Below are 25,861 nucleotides of genomic sequence, written 5' to 3' on the forward strand. Positions count from 1 at the left end.
TTTTTTCCTTGTTTTTGTTTGAGTTGAATTTGTTTACATCTTTATTATGCATGCTGGTTTATTGATTTGAATTGTTTGATTTGAATTTGTTTACATCTTTATTATGCATGCTGGTTTATTGATTTGAATTGTTTGTTTGTTTTCTTTATAGTTCTCAAACTCCCTATCGCAGAACATATTGCCATTTTAAAAAGAGTATTAAACAAATAAAACTATATTTTTATAATTATCTTATGGTCTCTGACCCCTGATTTGGTGAACGGCTCTGCGTGCCTTAATAAGAATGGTCTTGGGCCTATCCCAAGTGGCGTTGCTGGAGATTATTCTTCCTGGAGTGTCATAGGACGCTCGTATTGCCACACATTATACGCTCATGGTGATCAGAATGTATGAAAAACGTTGGCAGTGACTTACAAACAATTATGGCATTTCCAGTTGCACTGTTCATTGTTCAGTGCAAAGCTCGGCAGCACGCCCATTCGAATGCGACCTGCACGGCCCACGACTCGCACACCCATTAGAGACACACCTGCGATCACACGCCTGCTGCTGCTCCTGTCATTTGACGAGATGAAGCCAAACGCAGCGGTGTGTAAGGTGAGCCGACGCGTTTGACTGACACACGTGGGGCAGGACGTCGGGCGGGGACATAACCTGTCACCACTTCAGAAGAACACTTTCTCTCCACACAGCTACGAATTCAGCGCTCAGTGTGCTGGCGACGCGCTGATTAGTTCGCAAATGTAACGTCATACCATGTTCTCTGTGCCCACGCTTTGCAGTAAAAACGCACACATACACACACACACACACACACTTCTCCCCTTATCTCCTTTCTAATGGTACCAGGACAAAATCCCATTTACATGATTGAAATGGTTTATTCAGCTTCAGTCTTTACATTATTAGCAATTCTTTTGAACGAAACAGTCTGTGTGTTTGACCAAGTGTGAGGGAAAAAATTATTAAAATATATGTAAAACATAGGAGAGAATACTTTATTGTCCTTCCTCTAAAGCCCACGTGCGTAGTGTTTATAGAAGCGTTGGCCATGTCATCGTGCCCTATGCCAAATGTTTGCAGAAGCCCTCTCCTGTGGCTGCGTGATCACAACCTACCGTCTATTTATACGCAGCCTCGCTATCCGTGATTGCAGCACCTGTAAAAAAGGCAATTTTACAGTCGCTGCGCTTAATCACTCAGCTGTGGGAGGGAAATAACCTGCACACGCAAGCTGAGACCTGCCTGCCAGCCAGCTCGCCGTGCACACCGATTATGTGGGTGTGTGTGTGTTAATTTCAGTGAGCTTCTCCAGCGGATTAATTCATAAAGTATGGTATGGCTACCAACAGGGTCTGCCCACGGTCTTCCCCCATCAGCATCAACATTCCCCCGTGAACATCGATCGACACATCATTTGGTGACTGGTTCACCCCTTGAACAAAGACAACCACACAGGCTCTGTGTGTGTGTGTGTGTGTGTGTGTGTGTGTGTGTATATGTGCACAAGTCTTGCTGTATTATTACAGTTAATTATCCAAAACTCAAATAACTCAAACAAATAAAAGTGCTTCGACAAAAAAGCCAGTTGTTTTTACCAAGCTGCCAAGCAGGGGTCAATTAGTATTGTGTGTTATATGTGTGTGTGACGCATCATATTAATTGTTTAGCGCCCCATTCGTCTTATTAGGAATTTTATTACTGAATGTGAAAATAAATTAACTAATTAATTGCTATTCTTGACTACATAATTCCCCTAATGGATCGGAACATGAGCTTTTTTATCTGCCTGTAGAATAATTATTTTCTTACCTGTTTGAGTTTCTTTAAGTCTTCATCCAACTCCAGATTGTCCAAGATGACAGCCACAAAAAGACTGAGCAAAATCTAAAGTGCAACAAAAGAAAAGTGCATTAGAACACAATGCTGCGTGTGAACACATTGCAAAAAGACTCTATACCCCCTCAACAGCGTTAGCGGCCTGCAGCTAACAGCGCTAACAGTGCGAGCAGCCGCTGACAGAACACAGGAAGCAGAGGGTGGGCGACCTCATAGTCAAGACATTACTCTACTAAATCTTCACATAGCTAATACTTGTTTGCTGTTATATCAGTGCTCTGAATATCAAATTGAGCACCTTTAAAAAAAGTTATCGGTTGTTTTTTTACCTCTTCAATGGATTGGATTTGATTCCCTGCCACTATTAAACCGTTATGCCTCACACGAATAGCTATATTTATATGAGCAGCCTGTTGAGGCATACTTTGTCTTAAATTGGGTTCTGGTAAACTTTGACTCGACTTCTGCTCGGTGTGTGAACACATCGCAATATGTAAATGTCATTATCTCCAATCGGATTATTGATATGAGAGTTTCTTCTTCAAAAGTACAAAGTGTGCGTAGTAATTGCATTTGTTGCCTGTTCGCCTGTGGAGGACATCCTGTCCGTCTGGCTGAAGCGTGAGTCATCCTCACAACGTCTGTGTTGTCTGAACGCCCCCCCATATTAGAGGCCAAACCGAAATGTCGGCCCTTCTCACGCCTGCACGTCTGATTAGCTGTGATTAGATGTATCAATGGGAGCACGCCGACGGAGGAAGCTGATTGGATGCATCAAGAAAACCATTTGTGTATCCTTTGGGCCACTTATTTTTACCAGCACTGCTTTTACTGACTGAAATGATGTGACCAGAGTGAGTTTGCATAGAACACGGCAGTGACTTGTACACTTGGACGGCACAGTGAGTTCCTCACCAGCGTAGCGAACAGATGGTAGAGGATGAAGTAAATGGCCACTACGGGAGCCCACATGTGACCGACAGCCACCAGAGTCTGGTCCATGACATCAACCCAGCCCTCCTGGGTTAGGATCTGGAACATGGACATGAAAGCCTAGATGGAGGAAAGCACAGTGAGAGAGGCACCAGGCCGGAGAGGACGAGTGATGAAGGGTGGGAGAGGACGACGGAGGCAGAAGGATCTGACATTTGAAACATGCTTCTTATCACAGGAGGGCCAATCTCCCTGATCCCTGGCCCCTCTGCCTCCTCCTTAGCCTCTCACCTCTAGATAACCAGCCAGCCCCCCCACCCACCACCACCACCCCCAGCCGCTCCAAGCTGCTCCCACATCGCCCACGTCACCGCTGCTGAAGATAAACCCAGCAACAGGTTGCTGCCTGTAGGGGGAAGACAGCCAAACATCATTAAGCATGACGCGGCGCGCGTCTGTGTGCACATGAGGCACGGCCGGTGACGGAGAAGAAGGGAGGAAATGAGAGCGAGCACACAAGTGGCATCTGTTTACGTCCCGCTGTTCCTGGGATCGGTGAAATGTTGGAGATGTGGGGGGGGAAGAAATATGAGGCTAACGAAGGAGAAAGCGGCTCGTGAGCACTTAGAAATCAAAGGATGTGCCACATCTGTCCACGCCAGCGCGCAGCCCATCATCAACAGCTGCTTGTCTGAGGGTCCCTGCGGAGCTGCTCGCATGACTTTATGAGGTCTCTACTTGGTGAATATGAAATTCTACCCGTCTGCATGTTTAATTTTAACATTCCAGCATTCCCAGAAAAGATCTCCTTTTTACCAAACATGTTCATGCTTGTAGGTTTCTTGGAGATAAGCAATGACCGAGCGACCGAAATGAGCGATTAGATGAATAATAAAGCGGTAAGAAAAAAAAAGGGAGCCAGTTATATGTTATGTTTGACTTGTTACATGTACGGATAGGCACTCGGCCTTTTCACAATAACTTTCCAATTTCACAGGAAGCTAGTTAATTATACTCACCACATCTACTTAAGTGTAGAGATTGTTGTTTTAGCAAAAACAAACAAGTGACTTGACTGAAGTATGCATGTTCCGTGTCACACACATGGACGTTCTCTTTTCATGCTGGGAACTGTCTCATGGCTGAAAGGCTGTTTTTGGCTTTACAAGCGACAGTTGTTCTGATTGGTTAATTAAAACCAGTGTGTTCGATGAATCACCCATCTGTGCGTAGCTATGACAAGTGGTGATGCATTTATGCACCGTTTACCTAAAAGAACACATATGAGAAGGCATCCAAGAAATAAGCTGAGTGGTTGAGCTGGTGCTCCTTACCCTGGGGAACGTGGTGAAGCGGTCCAGCTCCTCTACGAAGCAGAACATCTGCAGGCTGATGGCCGACATGACGATGAGGAGGCTGGCGGTGAACACCACCAGGCTGCCGAGTTTTTTACCGGGGCCGAATATCTTGTACACAAAGTCCTCCAGAGCCGGGGAGATCTTGATCAAACGCACGACACGCAGCACCTGAGGGGGGAAAAGCAGTCACACATTGCACCGTTTCTGTTCTTTGGGACAGTAGTTTGATAATCAAGAGGAAGAAAGAGGTGGTATTCTGAAGGAAGTGAAACACGCTTACACATTTGATTGAATAAAACTAAGCGATTGCATTAATGTTGACCCAGTGGTAAAGTTACAGTGGCAATGATTTCAGTGCCAAAAGCTAATGCACACTGGTCTGGCCTTGATCGGGGATCCAGAAGAGTGGCTATTGATCGAGCTCAGCACAGATAACCCCGGCCACAGATTTCGACCCCGCTGGAAGCCAAATGAAGGACTATCTCCCATTCCCTCGACACGCAGCCAAATGAAAGAGACGGAGGGCGGTCTGGTCCTGCGAGATCCTGCAGTAAACTAATACAGTAAGAACACTGGCGGCATGATGACAGATGGGAACGGGAGAACACTATACCTCGCGGTCCTGACAGACCCTGATGAACACTGTTCATTTTACAACAGTTGCGAGCTCCGGGGGCCCGAGAGAAAACCATGAGAGGTCACCGAGGAGATGAGGTTGTAAACATGCTTCAGTTTTTTTTTGTCGAACGCATGAGAAATACACAGTAAGAAACACTTAAAATCCTCAAGAGCAAAATTTGAACTTTAAACTTGCGGTCGCAATAATGTATTCTCCGCCAGGAATGAGACGGCCAGCCGGAGGGCAAAAAGAGAACTGACCCCTTTTGAAAAAATACCAGCCAGTGTGTTTTATCGTGAGAGCCCGGATAAGGGCAGGACACGGCGTCTCGTCTCAGTGGAAACCACGGCGGGGACGAGAAGAAGCCAAGAGGTGTGTGTGTGTCGGGTTCCAGTGTCGTAGTCATTGCGTTATGACTTTAGTGATGTGTGTGTGTGTGTGTGTGTGTGTGTGACATTGCCGAATACCGAAAAAAATAAATGACTGTTTCAAAAGAAAGACAAAAAAATCTTGACTACTCATGCAGACATGAGATGAGCAATAAACAATTACGCCTAATCCAAACTAATTAATTGTACGAGGTGTTCCGGCTCGGGGCCAGCTGCGTGAGGAGGAAACGCGATTAACTGCAGACTGTTGTTGCACGGCTGATTCAAATGTGTGTTTTTTTCCACAAAGACTACTGTGCGCCTGCTATCAGTGATTGACTGTAAAGCATGCTGGGAGAATGGCGCTCCAGCTGTGTGCGCATCTGGCTCCAGCCCCTTGCAAGACAAAGCAATGCTTAGCATGGAATTGAAGTGCATGGCGCGTCGCATTGTCGCCGTCACGGATATCCCATCCACAATGTTTAAACCTGTATTGGCAAGACACCAATAACTAGAATTGGATCTGTGCAGCCCCCGCCCCCTCGGAATTGTCCAAATATGACACAATGCCCCACCTGCCTAAACTGTTTTGTGCTGCTGCTGAAGGCGTTGATTAAAAAAAACGTTCTGCCGTCGGATGTTTAAATTGCGGCATTTGGTCCGGACTGAACGACATACAATTAAATAAAGATCTGAAACAAAGCGTTGATTTTGTTTGTTTTTGGTACCTTCTTATACAGCAAACTTTTCTGATTCATGAAACCGCCTTAAGGAAAAATATCAACACTTATTAGAGTGAGGACGGCTCTTCCCAGTTGCTTTTTAAATATTGCCAAAAGAAAACAATAAATCTTTGCTTCAAATTAAAAAGCATTGAAAATGTGAGGAGAGAGTGAGACAGGGTCTGTGTACCGTGAGGGCTGATTAAGGACATTTTAAGGAGCTCCTTCCCATCCGATCTGTCTCAGACGTTGCATCAACAACTAAAGCGAGGTCCCACGGGGGGACATTTTGGACAGAGGGCAGCACTGATCTGGATGGATGATAATGCTACAAGGCAACATTGCCACATGGGTCACAAAGTTGATTTATTTGTCTGCATTTGGAAGTGCAAGAACTTTGTGGAAAGTTGATGTGATGCCAGTTTGTGCCAGTGTCTGTGTGTGAAGAAGAGCCGGATCAAAGGGACTGTGAAAAACTAACTAGCACGTCTGACGCTTTTGAGAGGACGGCTCAGAGAAAGTAATAACGCCAGAGTTTAATGTTAACGTTCCATTAATAGCGCTCATTGGCTAATTGTTAGTCTCCGAGGTGCTCATTGGCTCTATGACTTTTTAATCGAGAAACAACTGGTTCATAAATCAATGTGCCGAGACAAATCAGTTGACATGAACCTAGTGGAGTATTGAGATTTAAATGTCCGATCCGAGGTAATAAAAAACTAAAAAAAGTTGAAATACTACAACTGCCCTTTGGAGGACGGCAGATCACACATACAAATGTAAAGACAAACACAGAATGTATGGACCGCTGTAGATCACACCTACTAGATACGACTCTTAGCAAGTGTTTGCTTCACTTTACAGAATCATTGTGACTTTTCCAGCTCTTTGCCGCACATATGGGACATTTAGGACTTCACACCAATGCTCATTTTCATGCAAAATACTCTTTTCACTGAATATATCAAATGTCCCTCAAAAGGCGTCATGACTGAAAAATCACTTCAGCGGATCGCTCTGGTCAGCCACTTGTGGTGTCGGTACATTTAAAGCGCTTTGAATGAATAGTGGAGAGGTTTTAACACCGAAGAGTGATATGATTGATTCCTGCTGATTAATGCACGGTCACAGGAAAGAAATGTCTCCAAATGATTCACAGCTTCTGTTCCACACCACAATTTAATCTGAAGGGATGATGATTCAGTTCCATATTTAGGATGTTTGTTGACACAGGCATGCTTTTGTGCAAGTCCCCGCTGTAGAAATGTGTGTGTGTGTGTGTGTGTGTGTGTGTGTGTGTGTGTGTGTGTGTGTGTGTGTGTGTGTGCATACCTGAAAGTAGGTGAACTGAGAGTGGTAGAGGTCGGGGTAGATGTGCAAGGTGGTGCCCACCACCAACAGGGATTCAAACTTGTGCAGCGAGGAGCTGATGTAGCCGCTGAAGCCCAGACACCAGATTTTCAGAAGAGCCTCCAGGTCGAACAGCACAGTGAAGGCGACCTGGGGTGAAACAGGGGGGGACAGCAATCACACCAGACACACCTAAAAAGACCATTTCTATGACAAGGACCCCCGCGGGTGGTAAATAAGAATTTCCTAAATCTACATTTCACAAGGTAAACTCTAAACTTTTAAAACATTTGACAGCTCTATTAACTGAAAAGATTTATCAAAATATACTCAACATTTTTAAAACAATGCCTCACTACTTTTTAAACTACTCAATACAGTAAATACAGGTTTTAAGCAAATACTGCGTGCAACGCAGCTTTTGAGCTACAGGCTATCGACGTGGAACCGAGCTGCGGCACTCGAGCTTGGGATGAACGAGTCCGTGGATAGATGTTGCAGCCTGCAGCGGGGAGAAATTGCCCGGACTAAAGAATGAACTAGAAGGCCGGCTCGACACTGTTTCAACCGTTCAGATTCGTCTAAAAGCGAAGGCAGAAAAGAACATCGAGGACTAAACTAAAAGGCCTGAGCATCAGGGCACGCACGACTCTCAGCCAGCAGCTACCTGCGGACTCTGAAGAAAATCCGTCCAGCTTCAGAAACTTCACAAAAGAGAGAATAGCCGTGCATTCTGTTGGTGCCGCAGGACGTCATTAATATGGATGAGCTGACCTTTGATCTTCCGCTCACTCGTACTGTGAATAAGAAAGGCGAGTACATCCAGCAGCTACACCACTAGAATGCAGTTTTTGACTTATGGACATCGAAAGACTTTGGGAACCAATGAAAGACGCCACTAAGTTACGTTATGGGAAGGTGTCGTGTTTTTGGAGCTCGACCCAGAGCAGGAGCTGATGATCAGGATACCCGGTTCTGTGTTGCATCGATTTTTACCTCGCTGTTTGAAAGATGTCTCTGTGCCTCACTAAATCTTTGGAGGACCCCTTTAAGTAACTCATCAGAACGCTGTCTTCAGTGAAATAGAGCGAATGGAATTGGCACCTCACCAATGATTTCCAATTTCTGCATTTAGCTCAAAACCCAATGCCTCCATTTCCCCTTTTCTCTCCACAGCATCACTACAGATTGGAGCAAATCTGCAGATCGATGGCTGTATCATACGAGTGGACAGAGTGAGGGAGGGAAATGTTGTGTCTGTTTTGTTATTTTTTCTTTTCCCCTTTCTTTTCTTATCACCCCCCCCTCAGCTGTGTGTGTGTCTTTGTGTGTGTTCGCGTGGGAGTGGGGGTGGGGGGCACGAAGCGGACGGTCGAGGTGTTCACACTCGCTTTACCACCTGCATACTGATGATATCTAACCATGCACGGTAACACACACAATGCAGTGGTGCACAGTGCGCACCTCAAAACAAAACGACAAATAAATGAACAAATAAACATACAGAAGTTGTTAATAATAATAATAATAATAATAATAATAAAACTGCCCATTATTCCATATTGATGATTATACACGGGCATGGACTGGACATTCTCTGGTATTCTAAAATCCTCAGTTGTAACACTTCACAAAAGTAGCAATATCATGAAGCATCCCAATCCTGATTAATACCAAAACAGACTTCAATACCATGCAGGGTACAAATGAAGGACATCTACCGAGACCAACCCTTTGTCTGTGTCCTTCAACAGGCTTTTAACAAAAGATAATCTCATATTGTTTGTTATCTAATCACACAAATTAAAACAAAGCTTTTAATTAAAGCCTTGCTTGAAGGGGTTGTGTCAATGTTAAAACCAGGTTGGAGGTTCACAGTTGGGAGTAAAAAAAATTAAAAAGCCATCGAACGAAGGACAAAAAAGAAATCTCACCTCTGCCAGGTAAAACTCGTCATAGTGCCTGCGGTAGTTCTCGCCTTTATAATAGTTGCTAGCGGCAACAATGACGTCCACGGCGACCATGCTCAGGATGAACATGTGGAACACGGAGGACCGCATCAGTTGCTGTGGAGACAGAGCATTGCAATCAATGTAATTGCAATGTACATTGCAATCAATGTAAATTGCACATGACGGGCGAAGAGGAAGGAAGAGGTGTGTGGGAGACGGACGGCCATTTTTATTTCGTTTTCCATTGAACTTGACTGTTAGAAACATTAACAATGCAGGGATGATAAGACATCTCAACTCTGCCTCTGCTTGAATGTACATTTATTGTTAAATCCATCAAGAGCATAGAATCAGAATCAAAGCCGATTGCCACGTACGTTACACATAGAGGAATTTGTCTTGGCGTTTGGTGCTATATAAGAATACATTAAATAAACAGACAATGACAGCCAGATATTCAGAGACAGGATGAATATTGATTTGACTTGGAGGGTCATAAGATCACACGCATGTGGGATACATGTGGGAGACATGGGTTCATTTTTTTTTGAGCAGCCCGCCATACACATATACTACAGTAGGGTATGTTACAGGGTGGAAACAGGCAAAGAGCAAAATGTCAGGCAATTCAAAGCAATCAGAAGCCGTTCTTGGTCGACGGGAGAAACATCCACCCAGACGACACAATCAGAGTGCATTCAGACGCAAGAAAGGAAAGGGCCGAGAAATGTATGCAGTTTCCCGTAGGAATCGCAAGGGCATTGAACGCCTCCAACAACACCACATAATGGAAACAATCGGGATTGGGAAAGAATGGGAGGGAAAATACCCCCCAACCCCCTAAAAAAAAAAATATGCATGTGTGTGGCATATTGAACAGCTTGAGAGTGGGTGGAATAGCTCACCCTAAAAAAAGACTTGCATGCGAGAGTGTAAATCGGAAGGATTGAAAAAGTGAAGAAAAGAAAAAGCGAGGAAGACGGAGGGCAGATGAAGAGTGTTTGAAGCGTTGCTGGAAAGATCAGATTCGCTCCGGGATAATGGGACCACTGCCATCTACCCTCCTACACACAAATACACTAAAAGTGCAAACTCCTCAAGCTCGAAAAACCCTGATGCACAATTGGTAACCAGAGAAAAAGTTATAATGACAGAACCTCATATACACATAATAATCTGATGGAGCTTTGAAGTTGATTAAATATTGTATTGATTTTTTTAATGGGAGCCAAAAAGTGTTAAACAAAATCATACTGTAGAGATTTAGAGAAGAGTGATTAAAAAGTGGCACAATTTCAACACATTAGATGATTTGTTTTCATTTTGTTTAACCACAAAGACTGTGTTCCAATCCCAATTCCCTCCCTCAAGGCCTCAGAGACTGAGGCTGCGTGAGGGGTTGGTTCTGTCCCACAGTCACACTGTTGAGAGTTTGAGGCTCTTGGACAGACATTTTGAGCCGTTTGGGAGCATTAGCATTAGATGGTGACTACACATGTAGTTAAATTAGTTAAATTGTGGATGCAATAAAAACCTTTAAAATGGCTGACTCTTTGATTTGGCTCCGGTTCTTTGCCGTTATCTAAGCCTAGCTGGCAGTCCGGACCAATAATGTATGCTGCTAGTCTTTGGTTATAGGATTTTATTCTTATTTTGCACAGCTCTACCCACACAGTGGTTACGCTCAGTGACTGAGATTGTGGCGTGTGCGTGTGTGTGTGTAGTGTAGTGTGTGCGTTATACTGTATCTGTGCATGTGGGAAACCGGGAGAAATAGAGGAAAACTGACAGAACAGAAAGTGGATGCTGTGCCTATGAATTGGTTTTCAAGGTCCAGACTTTTCCCCGTATTTTCCCGTCAGCTTCTGGGGATCAAACAGATACAGTCTGCCCATCAAAGCTTTGCTACAAAATCCCTTTTTAAATCTGTTTTAAGATGGGCCTCCATGTTGCCCCAAAGCTAAAATGCCCAAATTCCCCAAATGCATCTGATAGCACTGGCTCTCCTTATGTGGCGTCCAGATGTCAAAATACATGTGACAACATTAATTGTGGACCAAAATTCCCCAGCTGTTTTGTGTGATGTAACTGAGCTTGTGCGTCTCTGGAATCGCGTTTGATGGATTATATGGATATAGATTCTAATATTAAATCCTAATAAATGTCAATATTTGTGTTTTTGAAATATGTATTGCACCCAGTAATATTAATATAATATGAGTCTATTTAAATATTATATTCTCCTGCCGTCCCTGCCTGTCATACGCACGTCCTGTCTTCATCCTTAAACAGACTTGGTCTGGGGGAAACCCAAGCTTGCACGTTCTCTTGTCAGGTACATTCCTGACATCACCAAAAAGGTCACTGGAAGGTCTCCCACTCAGAAAGACCGAAGAGCAAAATTCCTCTTCAAATAATCATAAATAAACACGTTCTATTATATATACAGATATACAGCTATTGAAATGCAGAAATGTATTTTTGACACCTTTACTTAACTATGCGCTAAACCATCCTGGGATGTTCGCTGACATTGATTGGTTAGCCCTACCTAGAACATTTTCTGGGCATGACCATGTAAATTCTGCGAAAATACAGCAAGCACTCGCTTGTATGAGCTTATAACATTTTTATGTGCAAAATAAAAAAAGTTGTGTACTGCGTTTATTTTAAAAGTAATATTAAATGCATAAAAGTGTAATAAGAAATTTGATGATTTGATTGGTGATTTTAACAGGAATATACCGTTTACACAATAGCAGTTCAAATATTTGTCACGGCTCCTCCTCGGCCTTGCAGGGGCGGTTCCTCCTGCAGGCAGAGGAGGGTCTTTAGCGATTGGAGCCACCTGGGCTCTAGGTATAAGAAGGCCTCTAACCACTTCTCTCTTGCGCTCTGCTCCTCCAGGTATGTTCCTGTTTTGTTTGTTCCTCTGAAGGTTTTACGTTGTTCACACTCAGTCATGTTTACACATACAGATTCACTCAACCATGCACCTTACATACACCTTACACTATGACATTCGCACACCTCATTCCTTTTCTTTGTTTAAAGTTACTAGTTTTTGATTTATAATAAACTCTTCTTTTGATTGGCCTATACTTGGTGTTTGTGTCCCCTCATTCTTGCCACAGGCTATGAGCCGGCCTGTGACAAATGGGGGCTCGTCCTTAAGTTAAAGTTAATTATACTTTAGTCGTTAGTATTGAGTAGTTCTAATAGTTTGCCTTATTTGGTTAAGGTTTTGTCTAGATTGTTTTGGCTTTGTCATTGATTTATATTTGTTTACTTGAAGTTTGGTTCATGTTGATTATTGTTTTGTGGTTAACTTGGGTTAATCATGTTAGGTTAGATTGCCAAACTTTTTGTTTGAGGGGATGCTTTAGTTTGGCCAATATTGTTGGAGAGAGCATTGAGAGCCAGGTCTTCCTTTTGTTTGGTTAGCTTTATAGTTTGAGTTCACAATTCACTCTGCTTTTTCTGGGGTTTTGTTCAGATGGGAGTCCTCTCCTTTTGAGGCTTATCAGCGAGTATCAATAGGAGGCTCGTGGTGTTTTTGTTTTAGGTGGCAGTGAACGTGGGTAGAGCTTCCCTTGTTTCCTTTTCCCCTACATCGGCTCGGGAGCACCTCCGTGGATGTGGGGGGGCAGCCAGCTTCTGGTTGTCTTTCCACTCTGCTGGTTTTGTGTGCATAAAAACCCACCACATGTGACTGCACGAAGACTAGGGGCCAGTTAGTTAGTTTTTTTGGAGAATAGTGGGGTGTGGCTCCTGTCCTTAAACCCAGACTGGCAGTAGGTGAATTGTGTACATTTTTTTTTTCCCTCAGAGTTGGTAATAGTTGTATTGGTTGAGGAAAATGGCTTCTATTCTAAGTGGTTTTGTTCAAACTCCTTCAGAGGTAGCTTTGGAATTGTGTACTAAGGAGCAGTTAATTGAAATTGCTGACTATTATAAGATTGAGATTGATGATGGAAAACTTAAAGAGTCTGTCAAAGCTAGATTAAAGCAGGGTCTTAGAGAAATAGGTGTTCTTTGGGATAACTCTGTTAGTGAGGGTGCAAGTTTTCAGTCTAGCCTTTCATTAACTTTTGAGCAGCAGCGGGAGCTGTTGCAAATGCAGTTAGAGATAGCACGATTGCGGAATGTCAATAGACCAGAAGGAGTACAACAGTTTGACGTTTCACAGAATCTTCGTTTGTTGCCTAAATTTGATGAGTCAGATCCAGACACATACTTTACGCTATTTGATCGTATTGCAGAAGCTAGAGCTTGGTCAGATCTGGACATGACTATGTTGTTGCAATGTGCACTTACAGGTAAGGCACGTGAGGCTTTTTCAGCACTGAGTGTAGCTGACAGTAAAGTTTATGCTAAAGTTAAATCGGCAGTTCTGAAGGTCTACGAGCTCGTACCAGAGGCATATCGTCAACGTTTTCGTTACAGGAAGAAACAAGATTCGCAGACTTATTCTGAATTTGTTCGCGATTTGACTTCTGCATTTAATCGTTGGTGTACAGCTTCTGAAGCTAGTACTTTTGAGGATCTGTCTAACTTGATCGTGTTAGAACAGTTCAAAAACTCTGTATCTGACCAGGTTGCTACATACATTAATGAGCGAAAAGTTAAGTCGCCAAGTGATGCAGCAGTCCTTGCAGATGAGCACAGGTTAACCCATAAAAGCCATTTTGAGTCAAATAGTGATATGCACTTTAAAAACTTTACTCCTAGGAATAGTGAGTCACCTTTTTCTGGAGCTTCGTTCCAAAGGCCACAGAAGTTTGGTTTTGGGGGACCTAAAGCACCATTAAAAGATAATACCTGTCGCTACTGTTTAGTTGAAGGACATTGGAAGAAAGATTGTCCGTTACTTAGATCAAAGAAGTTAGCTCAAGCTAAACCGGCTGTGATGGCCGTTTCTGGTACAGCCTCTGACCATCAGGGTGAGTTTTTTCAGCCAAAAGTTGAGTTTGGTTCTCAATCTCACCAAGGTGACTTTTCAGCTTTTGTTTCGGATGGTGTGGTGTCGCTGGTAGATGGCAACCACAATGTTCCAATTAGGATCTTGAGAGACACTGGAGCTTTGGATTCTTTTATTTTGGAGTCCATTTTGCCTTTCTCTAAGGTGTCTGATACTGGCAGTTGTGTAATGGTACGTGGCATGGGTTTAGTTCCATTCTCTTCCCCTTTACATGTAGTAACTCTAAAATGTGGTCTGGTAGCGGGTGATGTAGCGGTTGGGGTTAGACCCCAGTTGCCAGTAGAGGGAATACACATGATTCTGGGGAATGACTTGGCAGGTAGTAAGGTGTGGGCGGATGGCAAAATAAACATCTTTAAGAAGCAACCTTCAGTGCCCCCTGCAAAGGTATCTCCAGAATACAGTTGTGTGTCTCCTGAGGTATTTCCAGGGTGTGCTGTTACCCGCTCTGCCGCACTCAAGAAGATTGAGAGTAAGCCAGAAAGTCTCGAGTTGCCAGTTAAACTCCAAACTGAACAGTTGACTAGTTCTAGAGAGTCATTGATAGCTGAGCAAAAGGCCGATACTACCTTAACTGATCTGTTTGATAGAGTTGTTCCTGAGGCAGCGGTGAGGAATAATGCTCAGTGCTATTTTCTTCTTGAGGGACTGTTGGTCAGGAAATGGGTTCCACACTCTGTTCAGGGTCTAGGCGAACCAGTTTTTCAGATAGTTGTACCTACTGTTTTGCGAAACAAAGTGTTGCAAACTTCACATGGTGAGGTGGCAGGTCACATGGGTGTTCGTAAAACTTATGATCGCATACTCAGGCATTTTTTCTGGCCTCGTTTAAAGCGAGCTGTAGCTCAGTTTATTAAAACTTGTCCTACGTGTCAGCGCACAAGCAAGCCAAACCAGGTTGTGAAGCCAGCTCCTTTGTATCCAATACCAGCCATAGGACAACCTTTTGAGCATCTTATTATCGATTGTGTTGGGCCTTTACCACGGTCTAAGTCAGGTCATAACTACTTATTAACTGTTATGTGTCACGCAACGAGATATCCGGCAGCTTTTCCCTTGCGTACCATAACTTCAAAAGCAGTAGTTAAAGCATTAACTCAATTCATTTCTACATTTGGAATTCCAAAAATCATCCAGTCAGATCGGGGTTCTAACTTTACCTCCCATTTATTTGCTCAGGTTCTCAAACGGCTAAAAGTTAAACACAACAAGTCTACTGCGTTCCATGCCCAGAGCCAGGGAGCTTTGGAACGATTTCACCAAACTTTAAAATCTTTGCTTCGTTCGTACTGTACAGAACTGTCTGCAGATTGGGAGGAGGGGTTACCTTGGTTACTACTATCTGCTCGTGAGGTAGTACAGGAGAGCACAGGGTTCAGCCCAAATGATTTGGTGTTTGGTCATAAGGTACGGGGGCCTTTAGCAGTGCTGCAGGATGGTTGTTTGCCTGAAGAACCACCTCGGAACCTCATTGACTATGTAAATGGATTTAGGCTGAAGTTGTATAGAGCTGGAGAACTGGCGAAAGAAAAGCTAAAATGTTCTCAAAAGAAAATGAAATTGAGATATGACCGACAGGCGGAGTTGCGTGAGTTTACTCCCGGTGATCGTGTACTTGCTCTTTTGCCTCTTGTAAGTTCACCTTTTCAGGCAAAATACTGTGGTCCTTTTAATGTGTTGCGCAAAGTGTCAGATTTGAACTATCTTATTGAAACTCCGGGGTATAGGAAGTCCTCTAAATTATGCCATGTGAACCTGTTAAAATGTTATCACTCCCGTGATCAAAGCAAAGTGGAGGGAACTCGAGTAGTGAAGTCAGCGTTGACTGCTGCTCCAGTCACTGTATCTTGTGGCTTAAACTTTGTGGATGGGGGAGAGGAGGAGGTCATTAGGGTTTCTGATAAAGTCCTGCAGGGTCGGTTGAAAAACTCCCAGACTTTGCAAAACCTTGGGGTTTTGGTAGATCATTTAGATTTGGAGAAACGTGATGAATTGGTAACTCTAATTAGAAACTACAATGTTTTGTTTTCTGACAGTCCATCACAAACCCATTTACTAGAGCATGACATAGACATCGGAGATGCGAAGCCTATCAAACAGAGATTTTACCGTGTACCTGAGGAGAAGAGACTAAAATTGGAAACAGAGGTACAGTATATGTTGGACAATGGTATTGCTGAGCCATGTTGTTCCGATTGGGCTTCCCCCTGTCTTCTTGTAAAAAAGTCTGATTCCACTTTCAGACCCTGCACTGATTATAGAAAAATTAACAATGTTACCAAAGCAGACCTTTACCCTCTTCCTAGGATGGAGGATTGTATTACATTACATTACATTACATTACAGGTCATTTAGCAGACGCTTTTATCCAAAGCGACTTACATTACACTTTTAAACCCATGGCTTTTTTTCACATTTTCGCCCGGGGAGCAATTAGGGGTTAGGTGTCTTGCTCAGGGACACTTCGACATGGAACATGGGGCAGCCTGGAATCGAACCAACAACCTTGTGCTTCCCAGCACACCTTCTCTAACCCCTGCGCCACGACGACCCCATATTGATCAAGTTGGGTCTGCAAAGTTTGTTAGCAAATTTGATCTTTTAAAGGGATATTGGCAAGTGCCCCTTACCAAAAGGGCTGGTGAGATTGCTGCTTTTATAACACCATTTGGCTTATTCTCGTACACAGTGATGCCTTTCGGTTTGCGGAATGCTCCAGCCACCTTCCAACGGCTGATGAATCGTGTGGTCTCAGGTCTGGAAGGCTGTGCCGTATATTTGGATGACGTGGTCGTCTACTCTGACTCATGGGAGGAGCATATCTGCAGAGTGCAAGCCTTGTTTCAAAGACTGGTGTGGGCCAGGTTGACCATCAATTTGGCAAAGTGTGAGTTTGCCAAAGCTACAGTCACATACCTAGGCAAGGTGGTTGGTCAGGGTTTTGTTTGTCCCGTGGAAGCAAAAGTCCAGGCTGTGAAGCAGTTTCCACAGCCCTCTACAAAGAAGGAACTCATGCGCTTCCTGGGAATGGCGGGGTACTACCGTGCTTTCTGTAAAAACTTTTCGGTAGTAGTATCCCCACTGACAAATTTGTTGAAGGCTAAAGCTGAATTCATCTGGTCCACCCACTGTCAAGAGGCATTTGATGCAGTTAAGGCTCTTCTGTGTTTGTCGCCTGTGTTGGCAGCACCAAATTTCGAGAAACCTTTTAAATTACAGGTAGATGCCAGTCAAATCGGTGCTGGGGCTGTGCTTCTCCAGGAAAATGATGACCAAGTTGAGTGTCCAGTCAGTTTATTCTCCCGGAAATTTAATAAGTATCAGCAGAACTATTCTGTGATTGAAAAGGAGGCTTTAGGTCTCATTTGGGCTCTACAGCACTTCGAGGTCTATGTTGGTTCCGGTTTGACCCCTTTAACTGTTTTCACTGACCACAACCCCCTCATTTTTTTGAAGTCCTTGCAAAATCCCAACCAGCGTTTGATGCGTTGGGCTTTGTTCCTGCAACCGTTCAACCTTGATATTAGACATATTAGTGGCAAGGATAATATCATTGCTGACGCTCTGTCCCGTGCTCCTGTAACCTAGTTGGTATGTTCTTTCTGTTGACCCCTACGGGTTGTCTGCGCCTCTTTTCTCTTAATTTGCTCCCTAGGTACCAGGGCTGCAGAGTTTGAGGTATGGACAGTCAGGCGGGGGACACAGGGTGACTGTTAGGAGCCAGGACGGGTATTTCTTTTGTTGTATTTTGAGGGAACTGTTTGGATTGTTTTCAATGTGGGCCAAATTTTGGGGCTGAGGGTTGGACCCTCATCTTAAGGAGGGGGGTGTCACGGCTCCTCCTCGGCCTTGCAGGGGCGGTTCCTCCTGCAGGCAGAGGAGGGTCTTTAGCGATTGGAGCCACCTGGGCTCTAGGTATAAGAAGGCCTCTAACCACTTCTCTCTTGCGCTCTGCTCCTCCAGGTATGTTCCTGTTTTGTTTGTTCCTCTGAAGGTTTTACGTTGTTCACACTCAGTCATGTTTACACATACAGATTCACTCAACCATGCACCTTACATACACCTTACACTATGACATTCGCACACCTCATTCCTTTTCTTTGTTTAAAGTTACTAGTTTTTGATTTATAATAAACTCTTCTTTTGATTGGCCTATACTTGGTGTTTGTGTCCCCTCATTCTTGCCACAGGCTATGAGCCGGCCTGTGACATATTCGTAAATCTGTTTTTTTTTAAAGAAACCAGCAGCAACATTTATGTTTTCTCAGGAGCAGCATAAACAGTATGACAGCAGGAGATCTGGCAAAGTGAGAGCCTCTGGCTTATTAAAGGCCTGATGCAAGCGGGCTGACTCATGTCTCTGGCCGGGAAAAACAGCTCTTAATAAAACATGATGGTCCGCATGTCTGCACCCTCCAACTCCTACTAATATCTGCTGTGCTCCACCACCTCTGTGTCCGTTTCAAGTCTGGCTTACGTCTAATGGAGTTTTTATGTCTTTTTAGCATATGTTGTATTTGTGCATCTGGCTGATTGCAGTCCAGACCGATACAACAATCTGACACAGTCGTGTTATGAGTTGAGAGCGTTGATTCCACAGGGCGGGTCACATCTGTTGCAGATCATTTTGTATATAAACCGCACAAAGACACTGAACACATTCGCCGTCAGTAACAATAATTCCACTGTGATCAATCTCCTTCTCTTGTTTGCTTGTTTTTCTTTTCTCTCCAGACACTCTCTCTTATGTACGTGTCTCCCACACAGAGAACATCTGCATGTTGTGTTTGCATGTGTGTGTGTGACGAGAGGTGTCACCGGGAAGAGCCAGAGGCCAAAGATGAGGGGCAGGGCGGGGGAAAGGAGGGCTCCACTGCTGGCTCCACTGCTGGCTTGGGACGGGAGGGATTAAAAAAATAAAAAAGTCATGCTACTCTGTATTTAGTAAGTGGTTTAGAGCTCAGACCGGGTCAATGAGTGTGTGCACCAGCTGCTCATTACCAAAGAGTCCATGCTAAATTCCTCTGATGCGTCTGGTTTGCTAGTACCAAAGTAGCATTCATCGTCATTTCATTCCCTGCCTTTGTAGTAGGGTTTCTCTATACTGCAGGTGAATACATCGAGGACCTTTAGTCAATCCGAGGCAACAAGACACCCTGGATTGGTTGTCCACCTTGGATTGGTCGCCAGTCCATCGCAGGGCTGTCACAGAGACAGACAACCATTCACGCTACACCAAAGGGCAATTTAGAGCCACCAATTAACCTAAACTACCCAGATTGAACCCTCGCAGACACGGGAGGGGACAGGGAGTCAAACCCAGGATCTTCTTGCTGTAAGGCGCCAGTGCTAACCACCAAGATAATGGAACAAGATAATGTGAAAGTGGACTGGCGCCAAATTGGTGTGATGCATGATAGACTTCCTGTGGACAATTCTTTAGTAAATTAGTTATCAACCGACTAATGGATTAATGAAACCAGGCAAACAGCAGAGAAGCTCGCAGCTAAACCAATTGATGCAGTGCAGACTTACTGTTTCCACGACAACGCATGAAACATCGCAGATGCTAACTCTTCCACATGGGGGAACTGGGGAATTTGTTGCCGGTATTGCGAACACGCTGCTGCCGACAATAAATGATGGATTTATTGTGTTTGTGCATCAGGTGTCTCTGCAGCTGGGCGGCTTGGCAGGCCCTTCAGCCACTCCTCACTGCATGCAAGGCACTGATCTTGTCTGCTAATAACTAATATTGAAGCCTCGAGCTGAGCAAAATGGACAACAGTATTCAAACAATGGGATGTGGAGAAGTGACATATAGACAGCGTAAAGCTCTGGTGGCAGAGCCACCTGTCAATCAAAGTAAACCCGCCCTAAAGTATACTACGCCTTATGCCGTATTTTATTCTAAATGAACATCATGCTGTATTGAAGAAGCAATGGAGACGATACACTTTGTTTCAAAATCAAGAGACAAGTAGTCATTTTCTCATTGACTTCTAAATTTTTTGAACCCTAAGGAGTCTCTACCTGCTGGTCAATAGAGAGAATGCACGTTTTCAAAACCCTCCAGCATTGGTTTTACTTGGGTTGGGTCCATGCTAAACAATAATAGACTTATACAATTATCGATTCTGAATGGACTTTATAATGCAATGCAAAGCAATGAGTGCAAATCAAGTACACTTGCCTGTGAGATGTGGCTCCGCCCTAAGCACCACTCCCTGAGGTCTGTCATATTGAACTCTGTCATAGCAAGTCAAACCGCTCGGGCCGTCACACTCTGCACTCCTCGAGCAAAACTCCTCACTTCGGCTTGGAGGTTGTATGGTGGCGGTGTATTGTGCTCTTAGCAGCAGTCACAAGAATAATACTGGTAGCTCTCACAAGCACCAACAGCCATCATTGCTGCAAATAGACAGCAGCAGCTGAAGTTTCTCAAAACCCCAAATGGATTAAAATTTGTAACAGTCTGGTCCGAAAACTGAATGCAAATTGGGATGAAACACTTAAGCCCGCATCAAAGTGTCTCAAGTGCGGGCTGAAGGCTCTTTGAGGGCTATTTTGTTTTGTAGCAGCTTCAGGACGGGAAGCTGCCGTTTCTCGTCCAAAAGGAGCAGGTGGTTAATCAATTACATGTTTTCTCCAACTGCTGCAGCCCGACGGAATCGACGAGACCAGACCTACAGCCACAGATGGAGGGACGTAAACGGGCGGATCGACAGGTTCATAGTCAACAGATTGACTCAAATCGGCGTGACGCTCCGAGGGCCGGCGGTCTGCGGATATGGAGCCCACCAGCCGGCTCTTGAAACATTCGCATCATTTGACGTCCAATTACTGCGGAGTCAGTCAGTGCAAAGCAGAAACTCACATCCCACTTCCTGGGCACTGCCGGCGTAATATGACGAGTCTTCCTCATCATATACTAACGCTCATGAACACATGCAGTGACCAGGTGGTAAACTGATGGCCATGGTCTGCTCTCTAGATTCATCCCCTCAGTGAACATTGCAAACTTGAGTTCATGGTCTGATGTCTATTTATTAAATGAGGGTCAATTTGGAGTCAAATGAATCCTACGGCGGGCTGACAGCTGGGTTTCATCATGTGGTTTTTCCGACAGCGTCATAAGAAACTAAACCCTTTCCGAGTGCTTTGGTGGCTTGAGATGCCACGGATCGCCGTCAGTGCATGACTGGCAAGCGAACACAACGGATTGACCTCTGAAATGCAGCATGTCCCGATGCATGTCAAACCCCTCCCTCAGCGCCATTCGGCTTTCACTCTACTTGATTATTATTGGCCTCAAAGTAGGACGGAATCTAAATGACAACAAAGGTACTTCAATGTCGCACTTTTCTTCAGCCAATATCTGTAAAATTGCAAGATGGCTGTTAAATGTTTGGGTGAATATTTTAATATTCTGTCAATACAAAAACATTCAGAAACGACTTGCGGGACAATCTGGTACAGTCCACAGCCCATCTGCCTGTTCATTCTGTTCCAAATCCACACATTTTTACCCAAGAACTCAAATACACATTACGTGTATTTGCAGCTCTTGCAAGGAGCTCATCCTGCTTACGGGGAACACTCAAAACCAACATAAGGTCAACAACAAATCCAACCGTTTTCAATTCTTGGAATGTATTGTGATTGACATGAATGGAAGTACTCCCACAAGAGGGGGGTGCGGCGAGGTTGGTTAATGCTGAGCCTAAATTAGGTCTTCCATGGAGAATATCCCTTTAAATCTGCACGAGTAGCACCTCCGTGAAGTAACATACAGAGTTTAGAATTGCAAATCATCCATCATAAACCCAAAGCATTATTGTTCCTCTGATGATCATATCAATTTGGCCTATTAAAGGGATTCTGGGTTGGACAATGAGGAAAAGCAGTAGGATTAACACGTGAATCTACATAAGTATTGCATCAGGAGAGCCAAAAAGTAAAGGGAAATACTGAGGAAATAATCTTTCATATAGATTTCTGGGATCACTGGCAGAGAAATTGCTGTGAAAGTCTAATCCGATGTCTAAGCGCTTGACTTAAAGGTCGCACAAACACGGTCTGCCCCCCCCGAGCTGTGAAGGGAGGTTGCTCAAGTGTCCACACACCCATCCCAACACAAGGACCTGCAGCTTCTGTCCATCACGGAGACTGTGGCCCCTTCCTTTCATCGGCATACCTCTCTCCAACTCTGTGACATTAGCATGAAGGTTTTTGTGTAACACCGGTTCCACTATGAGACTCTGCTGGGGTTCAAACGAACAAATGACGAGATCATTTTCCCTCTCTTCATTTATCTCTTTTTTATACGGCGCTTTTTCATGCGTCAGGCTCTCTCTCACGGGAGGCCATCCATCAAAATGTCTGGGCTGCTGCCCGGACCCCAAACACTCCATGTGATGGAGGTTTAAGTTGCTCTGCAGTCTGACCACCCAAAAAGACGCGTAACTCGGCCCGCTTCACAGGAGGTCCGCCCCCTGGAGGCTGCGTTCCCACAGTCACAACAGGGTTTGTCCTTTCTCCCACGCCTCCCCTCGCGGCGGGACGACCCGGGCCTTTAGCAGCGTGGTGTATGCGGTTTGGCCCCGGCTGGCAACGTTTGGGCGGCGAGCCGAAGTTCTGCTTCTGGCTGCAGGTGGAGACTTGGATCTGAACTGAAGGAAGTTCTAGTGTACATGCATGCAATTGCATGGAGATCTGGCTTGTTGCACCGCTAACGAGCATTAAGAATAATGATTTGAAAAAGCCAATCTTCTCTCGGATTGTCTCGTTTACAGATGTAAGTCTTCAGAACCAGTTAATAGCCGCAATGGAAGAGTCCGTCAGTGTGTAAGTAAGTCTAAATAATAACCTCTTCCAAGTTAAAAAAACCCGGCAGCAATCCTTCTGCCTCCTCCACAACTGCAGCATTGTGTCACTGGAACACGTCAATCAACAGGAACATGCACGTGAACATAAGCGTCGGGTAATGAAGCGTGTAGATAGATGATGTCAAAATTTCCCAAAATCCCCCCTTATTGTTTCCTCGCTGTGGGAAGCAGCCGTCTCGTCGCCATGGACGCTTTGTCTTTTCGACACTGCAGTCGGCCTCAGCAGGGCCCTGATGACTCCTGCCAATCAGTTTCCTGGCATAAAAAGACAGTAATCGCCATTTTTGAGAAGCCTTTCAGTGTTCCCCGTATCAGAGCACAGGGCTTGGAGGCCCGTCGGCCGTGTTTACCCCTCATCTAGATCTGCCCTCCAACTGAGGATGAGGCTCCGGGGTACGTACGGCGTTAATGGGAATACTGCATATTTTGCGTTCCTCCTCTTCCGTTCCCTTCTTCTTTGCTCCCCGTTTCACAAAGCCTATTGGCTCCATCGCTTTGTGTGTGTGCGCCTCAACTCTGGACCAGCGTTGCCGCCACCAGGGGTCGTTGACAGCTCCCTCACGTAGCTCGTGGACGCCGCCGGCGGTACCTCACAACCTTTTTACACCGCACCGCTCTCAACAGGGGGTTGTGTGGGGGCCGCGAGTGAAGCCTGCTGCTTTTAGCTTATCTGGAGAGCGCAGCCATTTGGATCACAGCGACCACGAGGCGACGCCGACGTCCGCGGCGTTTGAGAAACGCATCCGTTGCCAGAGGGACATCGTTAGCGGAGCTCTGCACATCAAACACAAGCCTCCCCTCGTTCAAAATGCCATCATTTAGCCGCCCGACAAGGCCACTGAAGGCCCAACGAGGTGACAGCACGGGCAACTGTGGCACTTGTTAAATGGATGAGGTCTGCTGATTGTCCGTCAATACAAAGCCTTTCAACTCCCAGGGAGAGGTTTAAGTAATAGGACGCTTTGCGCTTACAAAGTCAGGTTTTATGGTACAGGTAAGATTAAGTTCATGTATGTTCAGGTGTCATTCTCGACACAAGCTGAACTGTGCACGGCTTAAACATTTCACAGCCGCGGCGGCATATTGATTATGCCGTGTGTTTACCTGGAGGCAGGCGGGTGCGCGGCCATGTGGTTTGTTGACGTCCACGGCGACGAGCTGCCACCCCCCAGCAGCGTCCTCGTGGAACATCTGTGGCACAAGGACAGCGAATGAGGGACGGAAACACGCACGGAGAAACATCACACCACTCAAAGAACTGGCTAAAACTCAAACGCACACATTATGCCCTTGGCTACATCTTCATAAAACATCTGCGGCCACAGAAAAGAAGCTGAAGGCATCACACACACACAGTTATACCCACACAAAGGCAGGGATGATAAATACAGCATGTGGGCCTTAGGACCGAATGACAGATATAAAAAACAAACCAGCATCACAGCAGAGAGTGTCAGACTCACAAGACAGGTGGCTCACTCACCAATATGTCTTTCTCCTTGAAGATGATGGCAACATCTGAGCAATAAGCGTGCCGTGCCGTTCATGTCATACTCCGTTAACTCTGCAGATGCGTTATAATAATGTGTACCATCTTCTCTGTCGTAACGTAGCATTTTAGCATGCTACCATTTGCAACTAGCAATAAAGGATTATGTATATGGTATTTTGTCATAAATATTGGTGGAAATGCACACATTCCAACAAACAACCGTTTCACTCAAAGCAAAGAGGCCTCTCATTAAAGAGCTTAAAGGAGGATTCAGGGGTAAAGTCTGATATATTCTCTGGGTTCCCTGAACGTTTTTCTTTTTTTTAAATCCTACATTCTAAATCTGTGAATGTTGTTAGAAGCCACAGAGCTAAACATTTTTGCATGAATGTATTTTTAAATCCATTAAAAAAGTTGCGTCATCCATCAAATTGAGCCAAACTTGAAGGTTGTTAAAAAAAGTTTTAAAAAAAAGGTCCTTTGATCATCCCGCCTCATTTGTCAATAAACTCTTTGATTTAATTCTGAACCTTCCCCATCCTCTGTTTCAGCATCACTGCCGGGCAACACTGTGGTGCCAAAATCCTTCACCTGCTTTCATCATCTCGCATTTAGTTCAACATGGAAAAGAAAATGTGTTCCCCGTCCTTGATGCCACACTCCCAGGGTTGATACAACTCAACAGAAGCCAAATTAGACGCATGGCCTTAATTTGAACTCCAAAGAAACACAGGACAAAAATATATGGATTTAACATTGTTATTTCATCAGACAAGGCACAGCTCGATCTCTATTAAGAGACCCGGTAATCTGGCGAGTTGAGCAGAGTCAAGGAACCGGAATTGTGGGTTGTGACTCCCAGGGGCCTCCAGCCTTCCTCCCCTGGGAGCAGGAGCAAGGGACCATATTGTTTTAGTCTCTGTGATTGACAGTTAAGTGTTGCACCACAGCTAATTAGTAAGATAAAGATTGGGGCATGACGATGTGATAACAATTCATTCTGATAATGGAAAGAAAGGCTAATTGTTTTCAAGGTCGTGGCGGTATAAACACGCCAGTGGCACCAGCCTGCTTCGCATCACCAGAGAGTGGTGTTTCAGTGTCATGACTTTCCAAGTTCTATAATTCCTAATAAATAAATGATATACGTGATTAAAATGAGTAACTAAGAACAGTTTATTAATTGTCAGGCCAACGTTATTGCAATAGTAATAAATTGTTTAAATTGGTATGATTTCTTAAGTAATTCCAATCCAAAAGTATCATTTCATATAGCGTATAGTTCCAGTTAAAATATCTTCAAAATACCAAAGAAGAACCATGCACTTACCCACAATATTGATTTTCTTTTTTTGCTAC

The 25,861-nt window shown here is 44.6% G+C and overlaps 1 protein-coding gene across 5 annotated transcripts in view; it reads right to left on the minus strand.

Annotated features, from left to right (window-relative positions):
• Positions 1-25,861, minus strand: part of nalcn (sodium leak channel, non-selective) — a 63,766-nt gene that overhangs the window by 23,540 nt on the left and 14,365 nt on the right. For all 5 annotated transcript variants that reach the window (XM_040200622.2, XM_040200620.2, XM_078090797.1 and 2 more), the window contains 6 exons: positions 24,115-24,201; positions 9,124-9,255; positions 7,172-7,339; positions 4,107-4,298; positions 2,755-2,892; positions 1,813-1,887 (listed from right to left, as the gene is read on the minus strand). In XM_040200622.2, coding sequence (XP_040056556.1) covers positions 1,813-1,887; positions 2,755-2,892; positions 4,107-4,298; positions 7,172-7,339; positions 9,124-9,255; positions 24,115-24,201 — 792 coding nt within the window. The remainder of the gene's footprint in view (positions 1-1,812; positions 1,888-2,754; positions 2,893-4,106; positions 4,299-7,171; positions 7,340-9,123; positions 9,256-24,114; positions 24,202-25,861) is intronic.

The sequence above is a fragment of the Gasterosteus aculeatus genome, chromosome 16, assembly GCF_964276395.1.
Source record: "Gasterosteus aculeatus chromosome 16, fGasAcu3.hap1.1, whole genome shotgun sequence".
In the NCBI taxonomy this organism is placed as follows: domain Eukaryota; kingdom Metazoa; phylum Chordata; class Actinopteri; order Perciformes; family Gasterosteidae; genus Gasterosteus; species Gasterosteus aculeatus.